The sequence below is a fragment of the Physella acuta genome, unplaced genomic scaffold, assembly GCF_028476545.2.
Source record: "Physella acuta isolate Inbredline_101_S28 unplaced genomic scaffold, ASM2847654v3 ptg001349l, whole genome shotgun sequence".
Taxonomy (NCBI): Eukaryota; Metazoa; Mollusca; class Gastropoda; family Physidae; genus Physella; species Physella acuta.
In genome coordinates this window covers 52741-70540 of record NW_026732864.1, presented here as the reverse complement: position 1 = coordinate 70540, position 17800 = coordinate 52741, and the positions used below count along the sequence as shown (strand labels likewise).

Genomic DNA, 17800 nt, shown 5'->3' with positions numbered 1-17800 from the left:
TGATTATACATTGGAGTTATAGGCCCTCACATTCCAATCGGCATTTTTAGTCAAGACATGTTATTAGACTATCAAGTATTATTTTAGATTTACGTTGATCAAACAGTTGTCCACAAAAAGTTTAAAAACAAGAAACATATAACCACGACACTATTCAACAACCAATGTTGGGGTATATTAGAAAACTATTTTAATTTTTCAATTACATTCATAGTGAAGACTTTTTTAAAAACTTTAAATATAAAAACATCAATATGAAACATTCAACTTGTATGACGGCACAGAACAAAAATAAATAAAATGGCCCACGGGTTAAGCTGTCCCATGAACCAATAACTACATCATCAGCAAAACATCAGTAGCGATGGAAACATAAGAAAGTGATCACCTTCTTGTGGTGACACTAAATGGTGACACAAAATTAATGGCAAAATATTGATGGAAATTATATTTTTTACTTGTTGAAGTAATATGCTTATGTTCAAATTTGGGATAAGGGAGTCTAAAACAATACATAAAATAATATTCATAAACATGCAAAATATTATGCAAATAATAACCTCAAATTTTGATTTTAATTGTAAATTGATATTTCAATTTAGAAACACTTTAAAAAATTTTTTCTGGATAAATTATTAGTTTATACAGCAACTAAAACAAAGTAACGATCACTTTCCATTCACTGAAGTATTTACAGAAACAAATATTAGGTTTGGGTTCTCTGTCATGGAACCTTTAAGATCACAGGCTGTAGGGTATACATGTCACCATGTCATTTAGCATGGCATGTGCAACATGCCACAATATTCAAATGTCAGCATACGCAATGTTGACATGTCCACACATACAACATCACCTATCCAACAGACTCACAAGAAAGTTTGCTCTACACTCACAACACTATGTACAGGCCCTACCATACACAACTGATGCTAACAAAAGGTATTACTAAAAAACAGAATTACAGAAAACATTCAGTGATGTTTTACAACAGAGCTCTTTTAAAAGATAAAAACCTATCAAGGACAATAGTGCATCAGTTCTAATAATCCAATAAACAAACAAAAAAAATAATTTAAAAAAAAATGTTTGAAAAAAAAATGATTTAAAAACAGAATGTAATTAGAAGAAAGTTAAATGAATATTTTGATTGGCTTTACAACACACAATCACTCAGCAAACTATTCACTCAGGAATTCACATTCACACAAGGTTTTTCTATCTACTATCCAAGTAAATAGTTTTTTTCTTTTTTAAAATCATCAAACATGTTGCCCTGAGTGGAAATATGCAGTTACACATTTACATTATGTTACAGTAGAGGCTGAAGGATCTCGCTGCGCAGCTCATTTGTTGACAAACATTGTGACATCTATTCTGTCAAGGTAGACATCAAAATAGATTATGTACAACTTTAACATTCTAATTTGTGTAATTAAGTAAAACCTATTCCAGTTTTAGGGCAAAAAGCACTAAAAAAAATTGTATGAAAAATCCAGTTAGGATAATCAACGAGATTTTAAATTAAAGCGAAAAGTGTTTCTTTTTCTTAACAGATGTTGCAAGGTTATGCAACAAAATAAAACTAATAATTGTGATGGGATATTTTCCTTTTTAAAATAAGATAACAGTTAAATTCAAATTAATTTTAAACATCTGTTACTTTGTATGCAATTTAAAAAAACTGACTTTGGGTTAAAGTCTTTTCTAACCCATAGCAGGATTCCCCTGCTTTATTTTGCTGTGTAACTATAATTAACATGACATAATGAAACTAATTATATTGTTAGCTGCAGGATCTTAGCCAACACACAGATGGGGCTGTGTAGCCATGACATATCCACTTGTGGGTTATCCGCTGTAAAGCCATGGAGTAACGAATCCACTTTGTGGGTTTGATTGTAAGTATTGTACAGGGTATGGATACAGCATGACTTGATGACGAAGGCACATTTTGACACGGAATATTGAAGATGGCATACTGGTAGACATGGCCGACAATTCTAGTACTTCAAAATGTGCTCAAATGTTTGCAACTCTATAAGAGTCATTAGAGAACTTTCTGCTTTCTTTCATCACACCAGTTTTCAATAAATGCTATTTAATTTAACCAAACTTGGTTGCCCACTGATGACTTCAGTGTTTTTCATTAATGTCATAATTATGCAAGAATTAATTCTATGCCATCAAGGACAATTTGTGGTTTTGTAGTTGAAAAAAAAAAAAAGAAACTTATTATGCAAACTGATCCAATGGCCAGTTAGTCCTGCTTCATCGCAGCATACGAAATTGCCGTAGCGTGGTTTACAGTTTTGTCAATGTTTTTTGTTTTTGTTGACTGTGCTCAGTAGCCATAGTTCATGTGGTTAGGGTGATAATAATGGTTGGGCTGAGCCCTGGACACAGAGGAAAATTCAGAGCAGGCCATGTCTACAGAAGGCGCCGGTGTCTTGGGTGGGATTTTTTCCCTGGAGGCCAAAAGTGGGTTGACAGTCTGTTGTTGCTGCTGACAGTTGCTGTAGTAAAATGCGTCTCTTTCATGGGGAGGCACAGGTGGGCGCGGGGATTTGCTGGACGTGTCAGCCCGGCGGCAGCGGTTGTTGCGCTGCATTAGAAAGACTGCAAGGAGTATCAGAACCAGCACGGCGCAAGAAGGAAGGCCGATGTAGAGAGGCAGGTTGGTGTCTGCGTCGTCTGAGGATTTGTTGGAGGAACCGTGAGACGTGGAGGTGTCATCAGAGTATTCCTCATTGGATTCAGAACCTGGAACATAAAAAAAATATCAATTAGCCATAACATTTAAATAATTACATTAATTTAACACATGGAAACTACTTACAAAAATACATTATTCCAATGATAATTACTTGATGTTGCTGCTATATACTATATAATAAGTCATGCTAGATTTCCAATTACATGTTATCAATCTGTTTAAAATGTGTCATATAATGACATATAATGATAACTAACAACAATTAAGTTTTGTGGTGTAGCATAAAAAACTTAAGTTAAACATTTACAAAACAAAAGATTAGCTTAAAATAAACATAGACTGACCAGGCACAATGTGTAAGTATGCTTGTCTTGTATTGAATCCCTTCTTGTTGGTTGCTGAACAAACAAACAATCCAGCGTCTTTAGCCCTGACGTTTTTAATCACAAGCTTGTGTAGGTAGGTACCATCAGGAAGTTTTAAGATGGCTCCTGGGTTTTTCAGTACAATAAACTTTTCATTGCCGTAGTCCAGCACTGTGTCCTGGATACCTTCCTCTGGTCTGTCCACTCGCTTCAACCACTGGACAAACAAAAGGTTAAAATAAGGTTAATGTTATACACTTCAATCATTCATTAATTACACTACAGTAAAGAATTTCTTTTGTTCATGTATTAGTATCTATAGTAATTTTAAAAAAAATAAAATCTAATTACGTAAAATACCCTTTCAACAACTAGAAAATGGAAAGACTTCAAACTAATTCAATGAGAATTATTAAGAGAATTTTTAAAAAAATAGGCACTGATATAGGTAACCAGACTGACCTTAACTTCTGGATCATTCTCACTCTCCACAAAGCACTGGAAAGACACTGTGCTACCAGCATCGACGGTTTGGTTCAGGGGGTGGGGGGCAATCAGCTTTGGCTTTTCATTCACCACATCTGGTTGGTGGATCACAAAAACATTTTTTACAATCATAATAATTTTATAACATATCAACACACACAAAAATAGAAAATTTAAAAAAAAAAAAGAGAGAAAAGAATAATAAATTTGAAGTTTCATTACATTTTTTATCACTTAAAAATCTAGCCTTCTAATTATATTGACTAATGGTTTAAATATAAGACAAAAACATTGTTCCATTCTTACCAATGACTTGTATATTAAAAGTAAAGTTGACTTGACCCAGGCGATTATGAGCCACACACATGTAAGCACCACTGTCTGCTTTGGTTACATCATTGATTTTTAACATCGCATGGCCGTGACCTCTTTTTTGAGGAATTGGCTTTTCATTTCTAATCCAAGTAATCTCTGGTTTTGGGTTGCCGTCTGCTTTACAGATTAACTTAATTATTGACCTCACTGGCTTCTCCATATTCATAGATTTTTTCATTTGTTCAAGGTCTTCAAAAAACGGGATAGCTAAAAAAAGGAAAGGAAAAAATACAGGAATTAAAATAAAAAGTTTAAATATAAAAAAAAATTAAAAATGATGACATTTTGGTTAAAGCACATTTCCCAAGATTAAAGTCTTGTATGTTAATATTTAAAGGCTCTATAATGTTAAACCAATCTGGTACTATCTATAACCAGGTTCTAAATATTATTTAAATTCATTGCTGTAGGGATATGCATCAAGGTGAAGACTTACCACCATCTTTAGTTAAATCCTCATCAGCTGTTATGTTGTATTCTTTGTCCCCATCATAGAACTTTTGTCTTTCATCATCTAAAAAATTAATGCAAAGTACTTTACTAATTAAATCTGGACCAAACATAAATTAAGATTTCTGACGATTCTTAGACTTCTAACATACAAATATTACTTTAGGGGCTGTTAGTATAATTAGCTAAGTTAAGCTGATATTTAGCACATTTTTTTTTTGAAGGACAATAATAATTGGGAAACAGTGTGGCTTAGAGTAGAGTGCTAGACTGCTAAAGTCTTAAGTTTAAATCCAGGTTCAAGTCAGCAAACATTATTGAGTCTACCCAGCCCTGATGAGTACCTTAATCACATTAGGGAAAGTTAAGGCAGCTGGGCATAGTACTGACCACAATATCCCTTCATATACAGATGTTGAAGAAACAGGTGAACTCTACTTCTCCATGGACAGTTAAATTCGTAACTTTCAATAATTCCAATATTTGTTTGCTTCACAAAGCTCAGTTATATTTGCAGACAACACTATAGCTAAATTAAATACAGTTGCATGTATAATAGTTTTTGACATTTTAAAATGATTTAATGTTTAAAGATGAGCTTAATGTTTAATAATGAACTGTTAATGATGTTTATCACTGAGTTATTATTGACTGTTTAGCATGGTTGGGTGAATTATTCCCCTTTAGGGTGTCAGTTTCAAATGTCCTGTTATTGACTCATTAACCTAGACAACTGACATTTTATAAACGTTAATTACATTACTGTTAATACTGGATGATATAATAAACTGAACCACAATGACATATGCTAAATAAATGAATTATAATGATGCATATTTATACTAATTTATTTGTCCCCAGCCCATGCTCCAATATTTGCATAATTTTTAAGTCATGCGTACGTTGACAACAGCTGTGCCAACTGTGTCATAAGGTGAAATCAAGCTGGCACCATGCTAGGTATAGAAAACAAGTTCAGCACCTAATGTTTGCAGCTGACTCGACGATAAGAAAGTTTTTAACCAGGAGATGTCTATCCTGACATTATGTCTACATAGCTACAACATTTACCTTGAACAATAAATGTGTGGTTAACGCTGACCATTCCAAATCCATTTGTAGCAATACATGTGTATAATCCAGCATCCGTTTTCTCAATATCTCTAATCCGCAAGTCCCCTTCATTTGTTATCTGTTAAATTATAAATACATGTTTCCTTAGAATTGACAAATGTCATGTTCTAGTATTGGCTGTATCAGTTAGACTATGTCCAGTTCATAACTTAACAACCCAGTCCAATGTTTGGTTTAATGTAGGTTTACTATCAGATCTATAGATCCTAACAAGTGTTAACCTAAGCTGAATTCTTACCTTAAACCTCTCCCAGCCTGGGTTAATAGACTGTCCATCTTTCTTCCAATCGGTCAGATAAGGTGTGAAGTTCTCCGCCCCACATGACAGTTTGTGGTTCTTCCCCAGCTTGACAAGCACCCTCTGCCAGGCCTTACCAGTCAATGAGGGGGGAACTGTTACAAAGATTTTAAAAAATTAATTGTCTTGTATTTCACTGTTTTCATTAAACTATAGGCATACATCATCAATAAAATAAATTATCTTGTATATCATTATACTTTTTTCATTCAACTACACACCATAAATGAGAAACCATGTCAATGAAAGGAGAACAAAGATGCTTTAAATCAATTATATCATATTTCAAAGCTATTTTCATTCAACTTTATTTCATCAATGAGAAACAATGTGTTCTTTAGGTCAGATATAAACAAGAAGATCCACTATAGTAATGTAAATTCCTTGTCAGATTCACCTCAAATGAAACAGCTAGGTCTACCATAACAATGTCAATTATTGGTGGAAGAAAAAACACAAGTACTTGTAAATCTATCACTTCTCTAGCCTGTTCTACTGTAATGTCAATCTTTCACCTGAGTAAATCAATCCCTACCCTAACCTGTCCTAGCAGTGTAAATATTTAACCTGTCCTAGTAAAGATTAAATCTATCCCTTCTCTAGCCTGTCCTACTATAGTGTAAATCTATCCCTTCTCTTACCTGTCCTAGTAAAGGTTAAATCTATCCCTTATCTAGCCTGTCCTCCTGTACTGTAAAACTATCCCTTCTCTATCCTGTCCTAGTAAAGTGTAAATCTATCCCTTCTCTATCATGTCCTAGTAAAGTGTAAATCTATCCCTTCTCTTACCTGTCCTAGTAAAGGTTAAATCTATCCCTTATCTAGCCTGTCCTAATATATAGTGTAAATCTATCCCTTCTCTAGCCTGTCCTAATATATAGTGTAAATCTATCCCTTCTCTAGCCTGTCTTACTGTAGTGTAAATCTATCCCTTCTCTAGCCTGTTCTACTGTAGTGTAAATCTAACCCATTCTCTAGCCTGTCCTACTGTAGTGTATAATTATGGTGTAAACCCCAACAAATGAAAATTGTGTACTTCTCAGGCACTTCATTATTTGTGTGTCAAGATGTTTGAAAAAAAAGTAAGGGGAGAGGGGGGTGAATAGGTGAACCTATTTCCTTGGAGCTTATCCCTGAGGCCTGTGTGTGTGTATGTGAACAGGGCTTTCCGCCTCACTGGAGGCCCATCACAGCCTCAATGACAAGCATTGGGGGTGCTCCATTCAGGCCATTGTCCTGGCCTCCCTGGCAGATAATATTTCAGAGCTGGCATAGAATTTTGAGAAACCTGGTAGGAGAAAGCCCCTATTATACTGGGGCTACAGGGTTCATTGTGTCAATTGCCAGTTCAGCAAAGGGTCTTTTAGAACTAACAAGCATTTTATGAACTAGAGAGTCCTAAATCTGATCAAAGTCTCTAGGCTTGTAGGTAACAGTCCAACAACAAAGACTGTTTTTATTCCTTATGATAGGCTTGATCACCTCTAGGGCTTCTTACTACAGTATACAAGCAGAACCTGAACATGTTTTCTTAAATGTAAAAACTAACACCAATGCAGTGTTGAACAGTGGCCAATCAATTTTTTTTTTTATTCACCCTTCAGAAAAATGTATTAACATACTGTTGCTGTTTTGAATATGTATAAGATGTGTAAAAAGAAATTCACTCAACCCCCATCAGACACTATGGAGGTATATGAATAATACAGGAAATGTATTTACAAGGAGACAACTACAGGAGATATTCTACTTGCAATTATGAACTATACAAGATGTAATACTTACAATAAGAGAACTACAGGAGATGGTGTACTATGAAATAACTACACAAGATGTTGTACTATGAAAGAACTACACAAGATGTACTATGAAAGAACTACACAAGATGTACTATGAAAGAACTACACAAGATGTACTATGAAAGAACTACACAATTAGTTCTATTTACGTACATGATGTTCTATTTATGTACATGATGTTCTATTTATGTACATGATGTTCTATTTACATACATGATGTTTTATTTACATACAAGATGTTTTATTTACAACGAGATAATTACAGGAGATGTTCTATTTACAAAGAGGGAATCACAGGTTATGTTCTATTTACAAAAAGAGTGCTACTTACTGTTGGGTAGTGAACAAACAACCACTTGTAGTAACAACAGTCCCTGCCAAACTGTCACACTGCCCATAGCGAACCACACTAGAAAACAAAACAAAATTGACACGGTTAGGGGAGTAATAATTTACTTATATGCAATTTGTTAGCAATAAAACAAGAAGTAAAAGAAATAAAAACTTGGTTGACAAAATGTACTTTTGTTCATTAGTTAAGGCCGATGGTATTGTGAATGTCTATACTAGTTACAAGGATTAATTTGGAATACTTATTTCTTAATTTTAGACTTAACAGAATAGCTCAGTACTGCTATAACTTAGGCATGCAAAAAATATAAAGCTTAAAATTATATTAGTGTTACAGAAAAAAAAATATCCACTGTATTAGACAAAAGAGAACTCATAAAACAAGACAAATTTTGTTTTCAATGACTTATAAATTGTTTACACTTAGTTGTTCTTGTTTCAACAGAGTGATTTAGTAGTACATGATTTGAAAACATGCACATAAAAACTGGGGTAGCTCTCACACAGTGTTTCTTCCAGACTTTTTTCTCCGGGGGGGGGGGGGGGGGGGGGGGGGGGGGGGAAACACTGTTAAAAGTATATATTTTCTATATAAATTATATAAATTTCATTTCGTTCGGGGGGGGGGGGGGGGGAGAGATGTCTGGAAGAAACTCTGCTCTCACACAAAGAAAACCATGTTAAGACAACATGAACACTCCTGTCAGGAAGATACAATTGTTGACCTAGTTATTTTATTGAGTCCTCTGGGCTCTAGGATACAAATGGATTTGGTGAGTAACAGTTAAACCCTTCCTCTCCCCCCACCCTGGTCAGAATTCTCAACAAAAAAAAAAAAACATCTCCCCACCCCTCTCAGTGTAAGTAGCCTAGGAGGAACATTTTACTCTACAGCCTAGCCTGCAAGCATCTTGCTAAAGAAAACATAGATCAACTGTTATCTAAGCTGAAGCCACTTCTAAACGTTTCACTTGCCCTGATTTATTCAAGTGGGCTAAACTTCACTGATACACTACACGCAGATAAATTGGTTCAAACTTTTTATTCTATATCTCTTTTATTTTCAAATTACAACAAAAAAAAAGGAAAAAAAAAATCAAGAAAAGACTATTAAAATAAAACAGAATGTTTTATACGCTCTGTCTTATTCAAGAAAAGGAAAACAAAACAGTATTAACAGAGACTCTAGAATGTATGTATAGTAGACTGAACAGTAAGTTGATTAGAAATAAATAATTATGGATCTCTGGTTTACAAATGTTTATTTTATTATCTAGCCTCTAAAATCAATATAGCTTTATTTAAAAAACCAATGTGGTCTACGTCAATATATTATAAGTTTAGTAAGAGATATAAGCTATAGGCCTACAACATTTTTTTGTGTGTTAGTAGCAGTAGAAAACAATGAACTGGATTGAAACGATCTGTTACAGGTCCTGCGTTGTGCGATGGCTTGGGCTAGCCTAGCCTTACAAGCAAAACATTGCCCGCTAAAAGTGCTATAACACAGGCCAAGCGCGCGGGGAGTAGAGATTACCGTAAACAGTTGAAGCAATAGGCTTCTTTTCTTTAGAGAGAAACAGCCCATTCCGTCTTATAAGAATTTAATGTTATTTATTGAACTAGTCTACAGTAAAAGTGCTTACGCGTGGTTTAGTTAAGTTTATTATGGGTATACTAGATTTAAAATCTATATCACGGAAGGCTACGTGTGGCTAACTTACTACATCTAGATCTAACCACTACTTTAAATCGTATTATTAAGTAAGGCCTACATTTTATTTTATAATGCTTATCAAGTCATTCGTGTTTTTGAAAGACAAATGTACCCCATATTTACGGAAGAGAATTTCAAAACAAACAGTGATAACAATAATAAGAGACACATCCTAGAGACCCGAACTGCAGTAGGTTAGTAAGTAGATCATGGCTAACGGTATAAACATTATCCTCAACACAGCAGAACGCTAAACACGCCCAGAGGAATACGAGGAAGCCGACGTACATTTAGATTTAAGGGCCCAATCAATCACGAGGCTAGGTTAATAAGTACATTAAGTAAGTAGATCTAGATATAGATCTACACTATAAATAGTGTACGGTAAACTTAGTATTCTCTCGTGTTCTATTTTTAAAGTTTTGTATTTAAGTCTACACCTTAGTCGTCGTTCGTAGACAGTGTAAATAATGTAATAGGTCTAAGCCTAGACATGATAGACTCTATCAGATAGAGTGAGTAGAATAGACCGTTATTGAGTCAATATTTAAATAGAACAATAGCCTGCGCCGAATTTTAACTGTAGAATTATATCTAGAAGATCTAGATATAGATCTAGATCGAACAGCAATTAACTGTTAAGCTACTACGGTAAATGAAAATAATGTTTTAATAAAGAATTACTAGATCTAGAGATCTAGAATCTAGATTAATCTAGATTTCTAGATCTATAACTATAGACTCTTAGTTTATTTTACTTTAGATTTTAAAAGTTAACAAGAAAGCTAAAAAATGGGTATAGTGTAGAGTGTAGACTAGATCTAGTAGTAGTAGACATAGACATACACACTACTGACTACTATCATTATCATCATATGTGTACAATAATCTTCTTAACATACACTCCTAATCCCTATCAAATACTATCATACAGTGATTAAATTAAAGGCTAATAAACTATCGATTAACAACCAAACTAACCTGCGGTTGTCTGAGGCCGAGAAGGATACGATACATGGCTTGCGAAACAAAATCGAACAATCAAATAATCCACTTTAATAGGCCCTCATTTAACACTACATTCGCTAGGCAATAAAGCAACACCCAAGTCTGTCATAACACACTAGCCTACACAAAATACGTCCGCACGCCGCGCTGGTTCACAAAAATCTGCATCGGAGCGTACCGCTAGTTCCCTCTCCATCCCGCTGATTTACGATAGCGCGTTGTTGTCAACTACAGCCAATAACGACCTCGTAGTTTTATCACGTGATTCGAGGAGCTATTTTAGTTATCGTGCAAATGTTATTCTAGTCGACCCGCATGTCTGAAAACTTAAGTAATTTATCGCCCTTGTTTAGTAGCGCTGATAGTGGAATACCCGGTGTATTTTTATTTGAGTAGATCAAATATTTTAGAGAATAGGTGAGAAGTATTACAATGAAATCGTTTACGCTGATAAAGAAAGTGAAGATTTATTTATGAGCATAGAAACAAGGGGAGAAAAAAACTTTGACCTATTTTTACCGGTACAACTAAAGTCTTCTTTGTGGGAAAAAAAACCAGACCAAAAATTAATACGGCTAAAAAAGGATCATACGGAGATTAGAGTCCCTGTGAAGTTGTAAATGTACTCTTCCGTTACGTGGTAACATGCACCCGTTTGTTCTGCACCTAACGTATGTAGTCAAGAAAATCGGTACATTGATACAAGCTTGAACAGAGGAAATGGAATAGCTAAAGTTATGTTGAAGTTGAGGATAGAGTTTGGTGGAGCTATGGTAAAGATTAGGGTTAGGTTGCTTGTTGTAATCGGCGGTTGTTTTTTTTCTTCGTGTCTCATGTTTGATAAAAAGTCATGCACCTGCTCCCAAGGTATAGACCTACTTATAACTTGTAGATTCATTGTTAGTTCTAGAATCTAGAAATATGTGAGATTTTAACCAAGTACTAAGTAAATATAGACGTCTCGATTCTATAGAAGTCAAGATTTCAGAGGAAGTTATAGATCTAATAGCGACTAAGTGTACCTAACTTGAGAGAGCTTTAGCTGTTTTTTTTTTAAATTATAGATCTATAAGTAGAATGTAAACAAGTCAGTTATTTTAAGCAGACTAGCTATAAGTCGGATTGTCAGTGGCGTAGCCAGGATAGTCTCATGGGGGGGGGGGGGGTTCAAATTATTACCCAAATTTTCGATTTGCACCCCCCCCCCTCAAACTTTCGATTTACATCCCCCTCATACTTTATATATATACCGAGGGGTCTATGGGGGGGGGGGTTGTGACCCCCTAACCCCCCCCCCCCCCGTAACTGCGGATAGTAATATAATTGTAACAAACTGGATCAACGAAGATTAAATGTTGAACACTAACACGGTGGCTAGCGTTTTAATTTAAACCAAGCCTTAACCGTACATTACACACACACACGTCATTAAAGACTTACACACATTCCTATGAATTTTGATTTCTCCGAGGTGTAATGGAAGAAGATGGACTAAATAAACATTTCAACTCTGCACCTGGAGATCTGCGACAGACTCCTGGTTTATTTATAGCACTGGCTTCCTTTTCAGCAGCACCTAAACACGGACCAAATAACCCCGGCGCTAAGCCTCTGATTAAATAAATAATCCCCATTGACAGAAGGATTAAGTTATGGTTTGTCGTTGCGTTTGCTGGTTAGCCCACTCGACACCCCCCCCCCTCTCTCTCTCTCTCATTTTGCTTTCTATAAACGCCGGTTAACTCCACATTTGAAACGGCTAAATTTTTGTGTGCCCCACACTCATATTTTACTTCCAATTTGTGAGTTCAAGGGTCAAAGTTTAGCTCACAAAATGGGTCGCTCGTGTCGGTGTAATAACTTTAATATAGGATGAGTCACATTGACGACTTCCTGTTTTGTTAATGCTACTCTCATAGCAGTTAAAAACAGGACTGTCACGAACTGTGCTGACACACATGAACTAAGTTTATGAAAGGAAAGGGTACTTACTCCCTACATATTGTGCAGCCTATTAACATTGTAACTCTACATTTGGTGTTTTTTTTTTTTTTTTGGAATGATTAAAAATGAAACGAAATACCAACGTTAACACTATATTATAAAGTATTTATCAAATAAAAACTAGAATTAACATTGTATATTTCTAATGGAATGTTTAAGCAAATATAAATTAACTAAAAAAAGATTTGAGATACTTTTCATATTGAAATGTATCCATTATATAAATTTGGTGGGATTTGAATATTTCGTATATAAGACAACAAAATCAATAAGGCAAACCACAAAGATTTCATCGTTCTGGTATAGTCTAACCCACCCAGTAGTAAATTATTTACTAGTTATGGTCAAATAGACGACCAGCATGAAAGTCGTACACAGGCTGTAAGAAAATCGATAAAGAAAAAAAAAATTACCTAGTCTGGTGGAATCTCAAGAAAAAAACAATTATGATGAATGTGGCAATATAATAGATGCTACGCTCTTCAAGTCTCTAGTGATTTGGATTTCTTAGAAAAAAAATCTACCAAACTTATACCCTTGTTTGTAAGAATAACGCGTTTTTTGATTGGCGGAGACAGCATTTCCGGTTGTTCCTTAACTACTCACACGTGTGCTAGACGGAGTAAAGCTGTCACATGATGTAATAACCGAGTCATAACCAAGCAAATCGAAGGATGGTATTGTGTAATTTTCAGGTGATTTCATCTTCTCCCCCCCCCCCCTCCCCTTCCACGCCCACATTTTTCACACCTCTGTATGCAAATGATTAATCCCACATCGCGTGGAGCCTAGACAGCTGTCTGCACAAGCTCACTGGGCTGACACATTTTTGCAAGTAACCAGACGGTCAGTGCACGGGGTTTTTTCCCCTTTTTTTTTTATCTCTCCGGGAATACCCAGTGAAACCAGCTTCACCGCGCATGTATCGGGGAGTGTCAGGGCCTGGTGACGTCATGCGCGACCGCTGACAAGACACGACGTCACTGGGTAAGATCTAGTGCCAGACACGTCACACTGAAATCTGCGGCGCTCCTTGAGTTCGTGGTAGCCAACTATTACAAATTTTGAGGACAGTTCTACAACATAGCTTTTGGTGTTAAATTGGTCAAATAATTTGATCAAAATCTCCGTACATTTAATTATGCAGTAATGTACATCTATTTAAGAATAATCATAGGTATATTTAGAATTTAAATAAAAACTACCCCGTTAGCTGGTTATTGATTTAGGCCTACAAAATTCAATAATAATTAAATTATATATTGGCTAGCAAATGCTATTAAACCATATTTTGTTGATCTGTTCAACATATGTTTAAAGATACGAGTTTCATTGGACATGTATTATATGGTTGTGCATCGTTTATCGTGTATCTATGCTAATCCTCTTATTGTGTTCGGCTTATATCGCAGAGGTATGTCATGGGTAAACTATGTGTAAGGCTGGTGTGTATGACATGTATGTGTTAAACTTTTTATAAAGCTCATTATAATACATATAAAGTGGGCTTGTGAAGCAAAACACATGTAGGCCGTACGTAAGCATAGCAATGGCGGTATAAGTGAAGTATATGTAAAAGTATGTGCGGGAAGGGTATGGTTGACGCATATTTAAAGGTTTGTACCTGGAGTATATTGGGGGCTTTTGTTTGGCGTCTTTGTGGGCTTAAGTTTACCCCAACACTCCAGATACACATACATGGATGTACACACACAGACACAGTAAGTTTTATTTGAGAGCCTAAGATTTTCTATTTAAAAAAAAAATTCTCACAACTACTCCCCACTTTTAAAAAAAATGGTGTAAGGACAGGAACAGGGGCGCTTAGGCTTCCCGGGAGTACGATAACAAAGCTGAGACGAGATAGGCGTAGGGGGCACGTCAATCCGGCCCGTACCGAGCGAGGCTGCACGGCTTAAAAAAATACAGATCAGCGCTGGGTATGTGGGTATGTGCGAGGGTGGGGGTGAGGGCCGGGGGGGGGGGGGGGGGGCAATCGGACGAGAGAGAAAATAAAAAGCGATTCCAACACCGTAGCTGGTGTATACTGCATGAGGCAGATGCTGAGTGACCTTGAACTTAATAGGTTGAGACTACTTTAACTAAGATATACGATGAGTACCCCTCCCTTCCCCCTTCATTGTACGAGTGATACCCCCTCCACTATTGACTATCTTATTACTACGGTTAAAAAAAACACAACAACATGCGAATTAAATTAGGCATTCAAATTTGAAGTCCGGTTTGATATATTATTTGTATAACTAATAGCAAAAAAACTACAATCTAATTTTTGTAAGAAAAGGTGTCCGAAAATAAATAATTACAACTTACAACCCAATGTAAGTAATTATGCAGTGATAATTGAATTTAATAATGAAGTGGCAGTAGTAATTAGAAGCGGGAAATATATTTTAGCGGCGCGATTAAATAAAGCCATTAGGGAAAAAAATCAGTTTTCTACCAGGTGTGTTGCCCGTCCCTTAAGAGCGCGGGGGCGGGGGGTTCAGGAAATGTCCATCCATAGAACTGGGATTTAATAGAGCGGCGAGCCGAACAATGAGTCGCTCTACCACAGGGCTACACACACACACACACACGCACACGTGCGGTGTACGGTCGCAGGGCACACGTGCCGTTTAATATGGCGGCATGACAATTTCACCGCAAATCGCCGTAATTCACCGAGGTGTCAAGGTGGGATCCTGATATCAGACAGGATCTAAGTTTGGTGTGTTGATGTTAGCGTGGGAACAGGGGTTTTAGGTTAGCGTTTTGTTGTAGGGCTTTAGGTTAGCGTTTTGTTGTAGGGCTTTAGGTTAGCGTTTTTAGTAGCGGGAACTTGGGCTTAAATTAGAGTTGTGTAGGGGTACATGGGCTTTAGCGTGTTGAAGGAACAGGGGCTTTAGGAGAAGGAATATGGGCTTTAGAGTTTAGAAGAAGGAACAGGGGCTTTAGGCTTTGGAGGAACATGACCTTTAAAGTTGTGTAAAGCAATAAGCATTTTTTTAGGGGAACATAGTGCTTCAAGTCTGTGGTCTAAAGTATTGGGAATATAGACTTTATGATTGAAGATTGATGGGGTCCCAGTGTTGAAGGGGTCACATACAGTCATACAGCGAGATGAAGTAGTGTGGGGTCCCAGTCTTGTTTGGGGTCACATACAGCGAGATGAAGAAGACTCGCACATTATTTTTAAGACGAACACACTAGACCTCAGTGACATTTTCTCTTAGTAGATTCTGGTTAATGATGAGCTAGGGAGGGGGTGGGGGTAGGAGGTCGTGTGGTGGGGGTGGAATGTTGCTAGATGGTGAATCTACTGGGAACATTGAATTCAATCAATCAATCAATGTTGACAGACCCTCGCTAGTCGTCTCGACTGAGATGGATGAAGCACATACGGGCATCTTCCTCGTCTCACAGCTGGGGCGGTGCGAGGGTTGCCCGACCCCCCACGGTCGCCGTGATCATCGTCCGTTGGTTTCTAGTGTTGGGTTAGACGTACCTCATTAGTAATTACAGCGTAAGGCACGGGGGGCTAAATCAAACCATAAAGTAATCGTAACCTTAGACAAGAGTTGGGTTATATTGAAACTTTAGTCCCTACACTGTTTATAATCTTACATCTTTTGTAACGATGGGACAATAAAGTTAAAATAATTACCAATCTCCATAGAAAATAATGTTTTTCCCCAAAAAGCAAGTTATTTCAAATAATTGTTTTTACATTGTTTTTATTGCACGATTTTTTTTTTTTTTTTGCTGTAAGAATGTTTGAATTATATTTAAAATAATTACGGGTATTTCATTGAAATAAATATTCAAAAAGGTAAATTTACTTCATATTAATTTTTCCTACGTTGTTTTAGTTATAAACACGATGTCTTCTGTAAAACTGGGAAAAAGCAAAACAAAAAAACACGGTAATCCTATAAAACAAAATATGTAAAATGTTACATTTCATGTAGTCGTTATCTACGTCCCCACACTAACCTTTTAATTCTGGCCTTTATCTTAAGGCCAACACTCGACCGCTATCACCCAGTGAAGATTCGGTTATTCTAGCCTGCGCGCAGTTATCGCCCCTGCACCAACAACAGTTGGGGAAAAAAAATTCCCCCACGTCTTATCTAACGAGCATAGGAGTAATTTTCTCATCATTTCCAATGGATCCTGTAAGCCAATGTAAACAGTGTGCGGGAGGGGAGGTGTGTGTGTGTGTGGGGGGGGGGGGGGGTGGTACAATGCCGGGACTTCACAGGTTTCATTCTTGTGTCGTGTCAGGCCTGATCCATTGCTTTCTTACACCTTGTTGTACATTCAACAAATACCACGTGATCTCAGGGGGCTGGGTGTGGTAGTGGTGGTGTAGTCACGGTTTAGTTAGTGGTGGTGTTAGGGAGGTGGTGATGTAGTCACGGTTTACTTAGTGGTGGTGTTAGTGAAGTGGTGTTTTCGTGACGGTTTAGTTAGTGATGGTGTTAGTAATGTGGTGTGTGGTGGTTTAGTGATGGTGTTAATGGTTTGGTGTAGGTGTAGAGACGGGAATCATTGCGTTATTATGACGTAATCGAATTATTATAGAGAAGTCATAGATTTAAGCTCCAAGTTAGGATTAAACATGGGTTGGGCTAAGTTTAGATATATTTTCAACGACGGCCATTCGTGACGTATTAAACTTTAAGGCCATTGTATGGCTTCAATCCTCAACTTTAGCTCTTTAAAAAATAATACAGGAATGTCTTGTCATTTATTTTAAATAAAAATAAAATTATGCCTAAATTTATTTTTGGTACGCCTGGCTTGTTGACATCGTTTTATATTCAAGGTTCGAACCTTTCAATCCCACTAAAGCCACTTTCTAACATCACGTGATATGGGCTTTCTATTAGATAATCCGATAAAGCAAGGGTTTACAATGCGGATTTTAAAAGAAGGATTTCAGGCTTTAGAAATAAATTGTCTGAGGTTTTTTGGCTGTCACGCTGGATATGTTTGGGAATAATCGAATTGCAAGTTGTGTGTAGACGTGTGATTTGATAGGACAAGTTGTGTGTAGATTTGTGCGTTTATAGGACAAGTTGTGTGTAGATT

The 17800-nt window shown here is 36.5% G+C and overlaps 1 protein-coding gene across 2 annotated transcripts in view; it reads right to left on the bottom strand.

The window, feature by feature from the left end:
• Positions 1 to 614: 614 nt before the first annotated feature.
• Positions 615 to 17800, bottom strand: part of LOC131926911 (fibroblast growth factor receptor-like 1) — a 42180-nt gene continuing 24994 nt past the window's right edge. The window contains exons 1-9 of one of the 2 annotated variants that reach the window (XM_059282500.1): positions 10673 to 10868; positions 7955 to 8032; positions 5765 to 5919; positions 5464 to 5584; positions 4379 to 4456; positions 3874 to 4149; positions 3544 to 3662; positions 3061 to 3298; positions 615 to 2763 (exon numbers count right to left, since the gene is read on the bottom strand). In XM_059282500.1, the coding sequence (XP_059138483.1) occupies positions 2345 to 2763; positions 3061 to 3298; positions 3544 to 3662; positions 3874 to 4149; positions 4379 to 4456; positions 5464 to 5584; positions 5765 to 5919; positions 7955 to 8021 (1473 nt within the window). In that variant the 5' untranslated portion in view covers positions 8022 to 8032; positions 10673 to 10868 and the 3' untranslated portion in view covers positions 615 to 2344. Of the gene's footprint in view, positions 2764 to 3060; positions 3299 to 3543; positions 3663 to 3873; positions 4150 to 4378; positions 4457 to 5463; positions 5585 to 5764; positions 5920 to 7954; positions 8033 to 10672; positions 10869 to 17800 lie in introns of those variants that run through there. The other variant, XM_059282501.1, reaches the window with a different exon arrangement.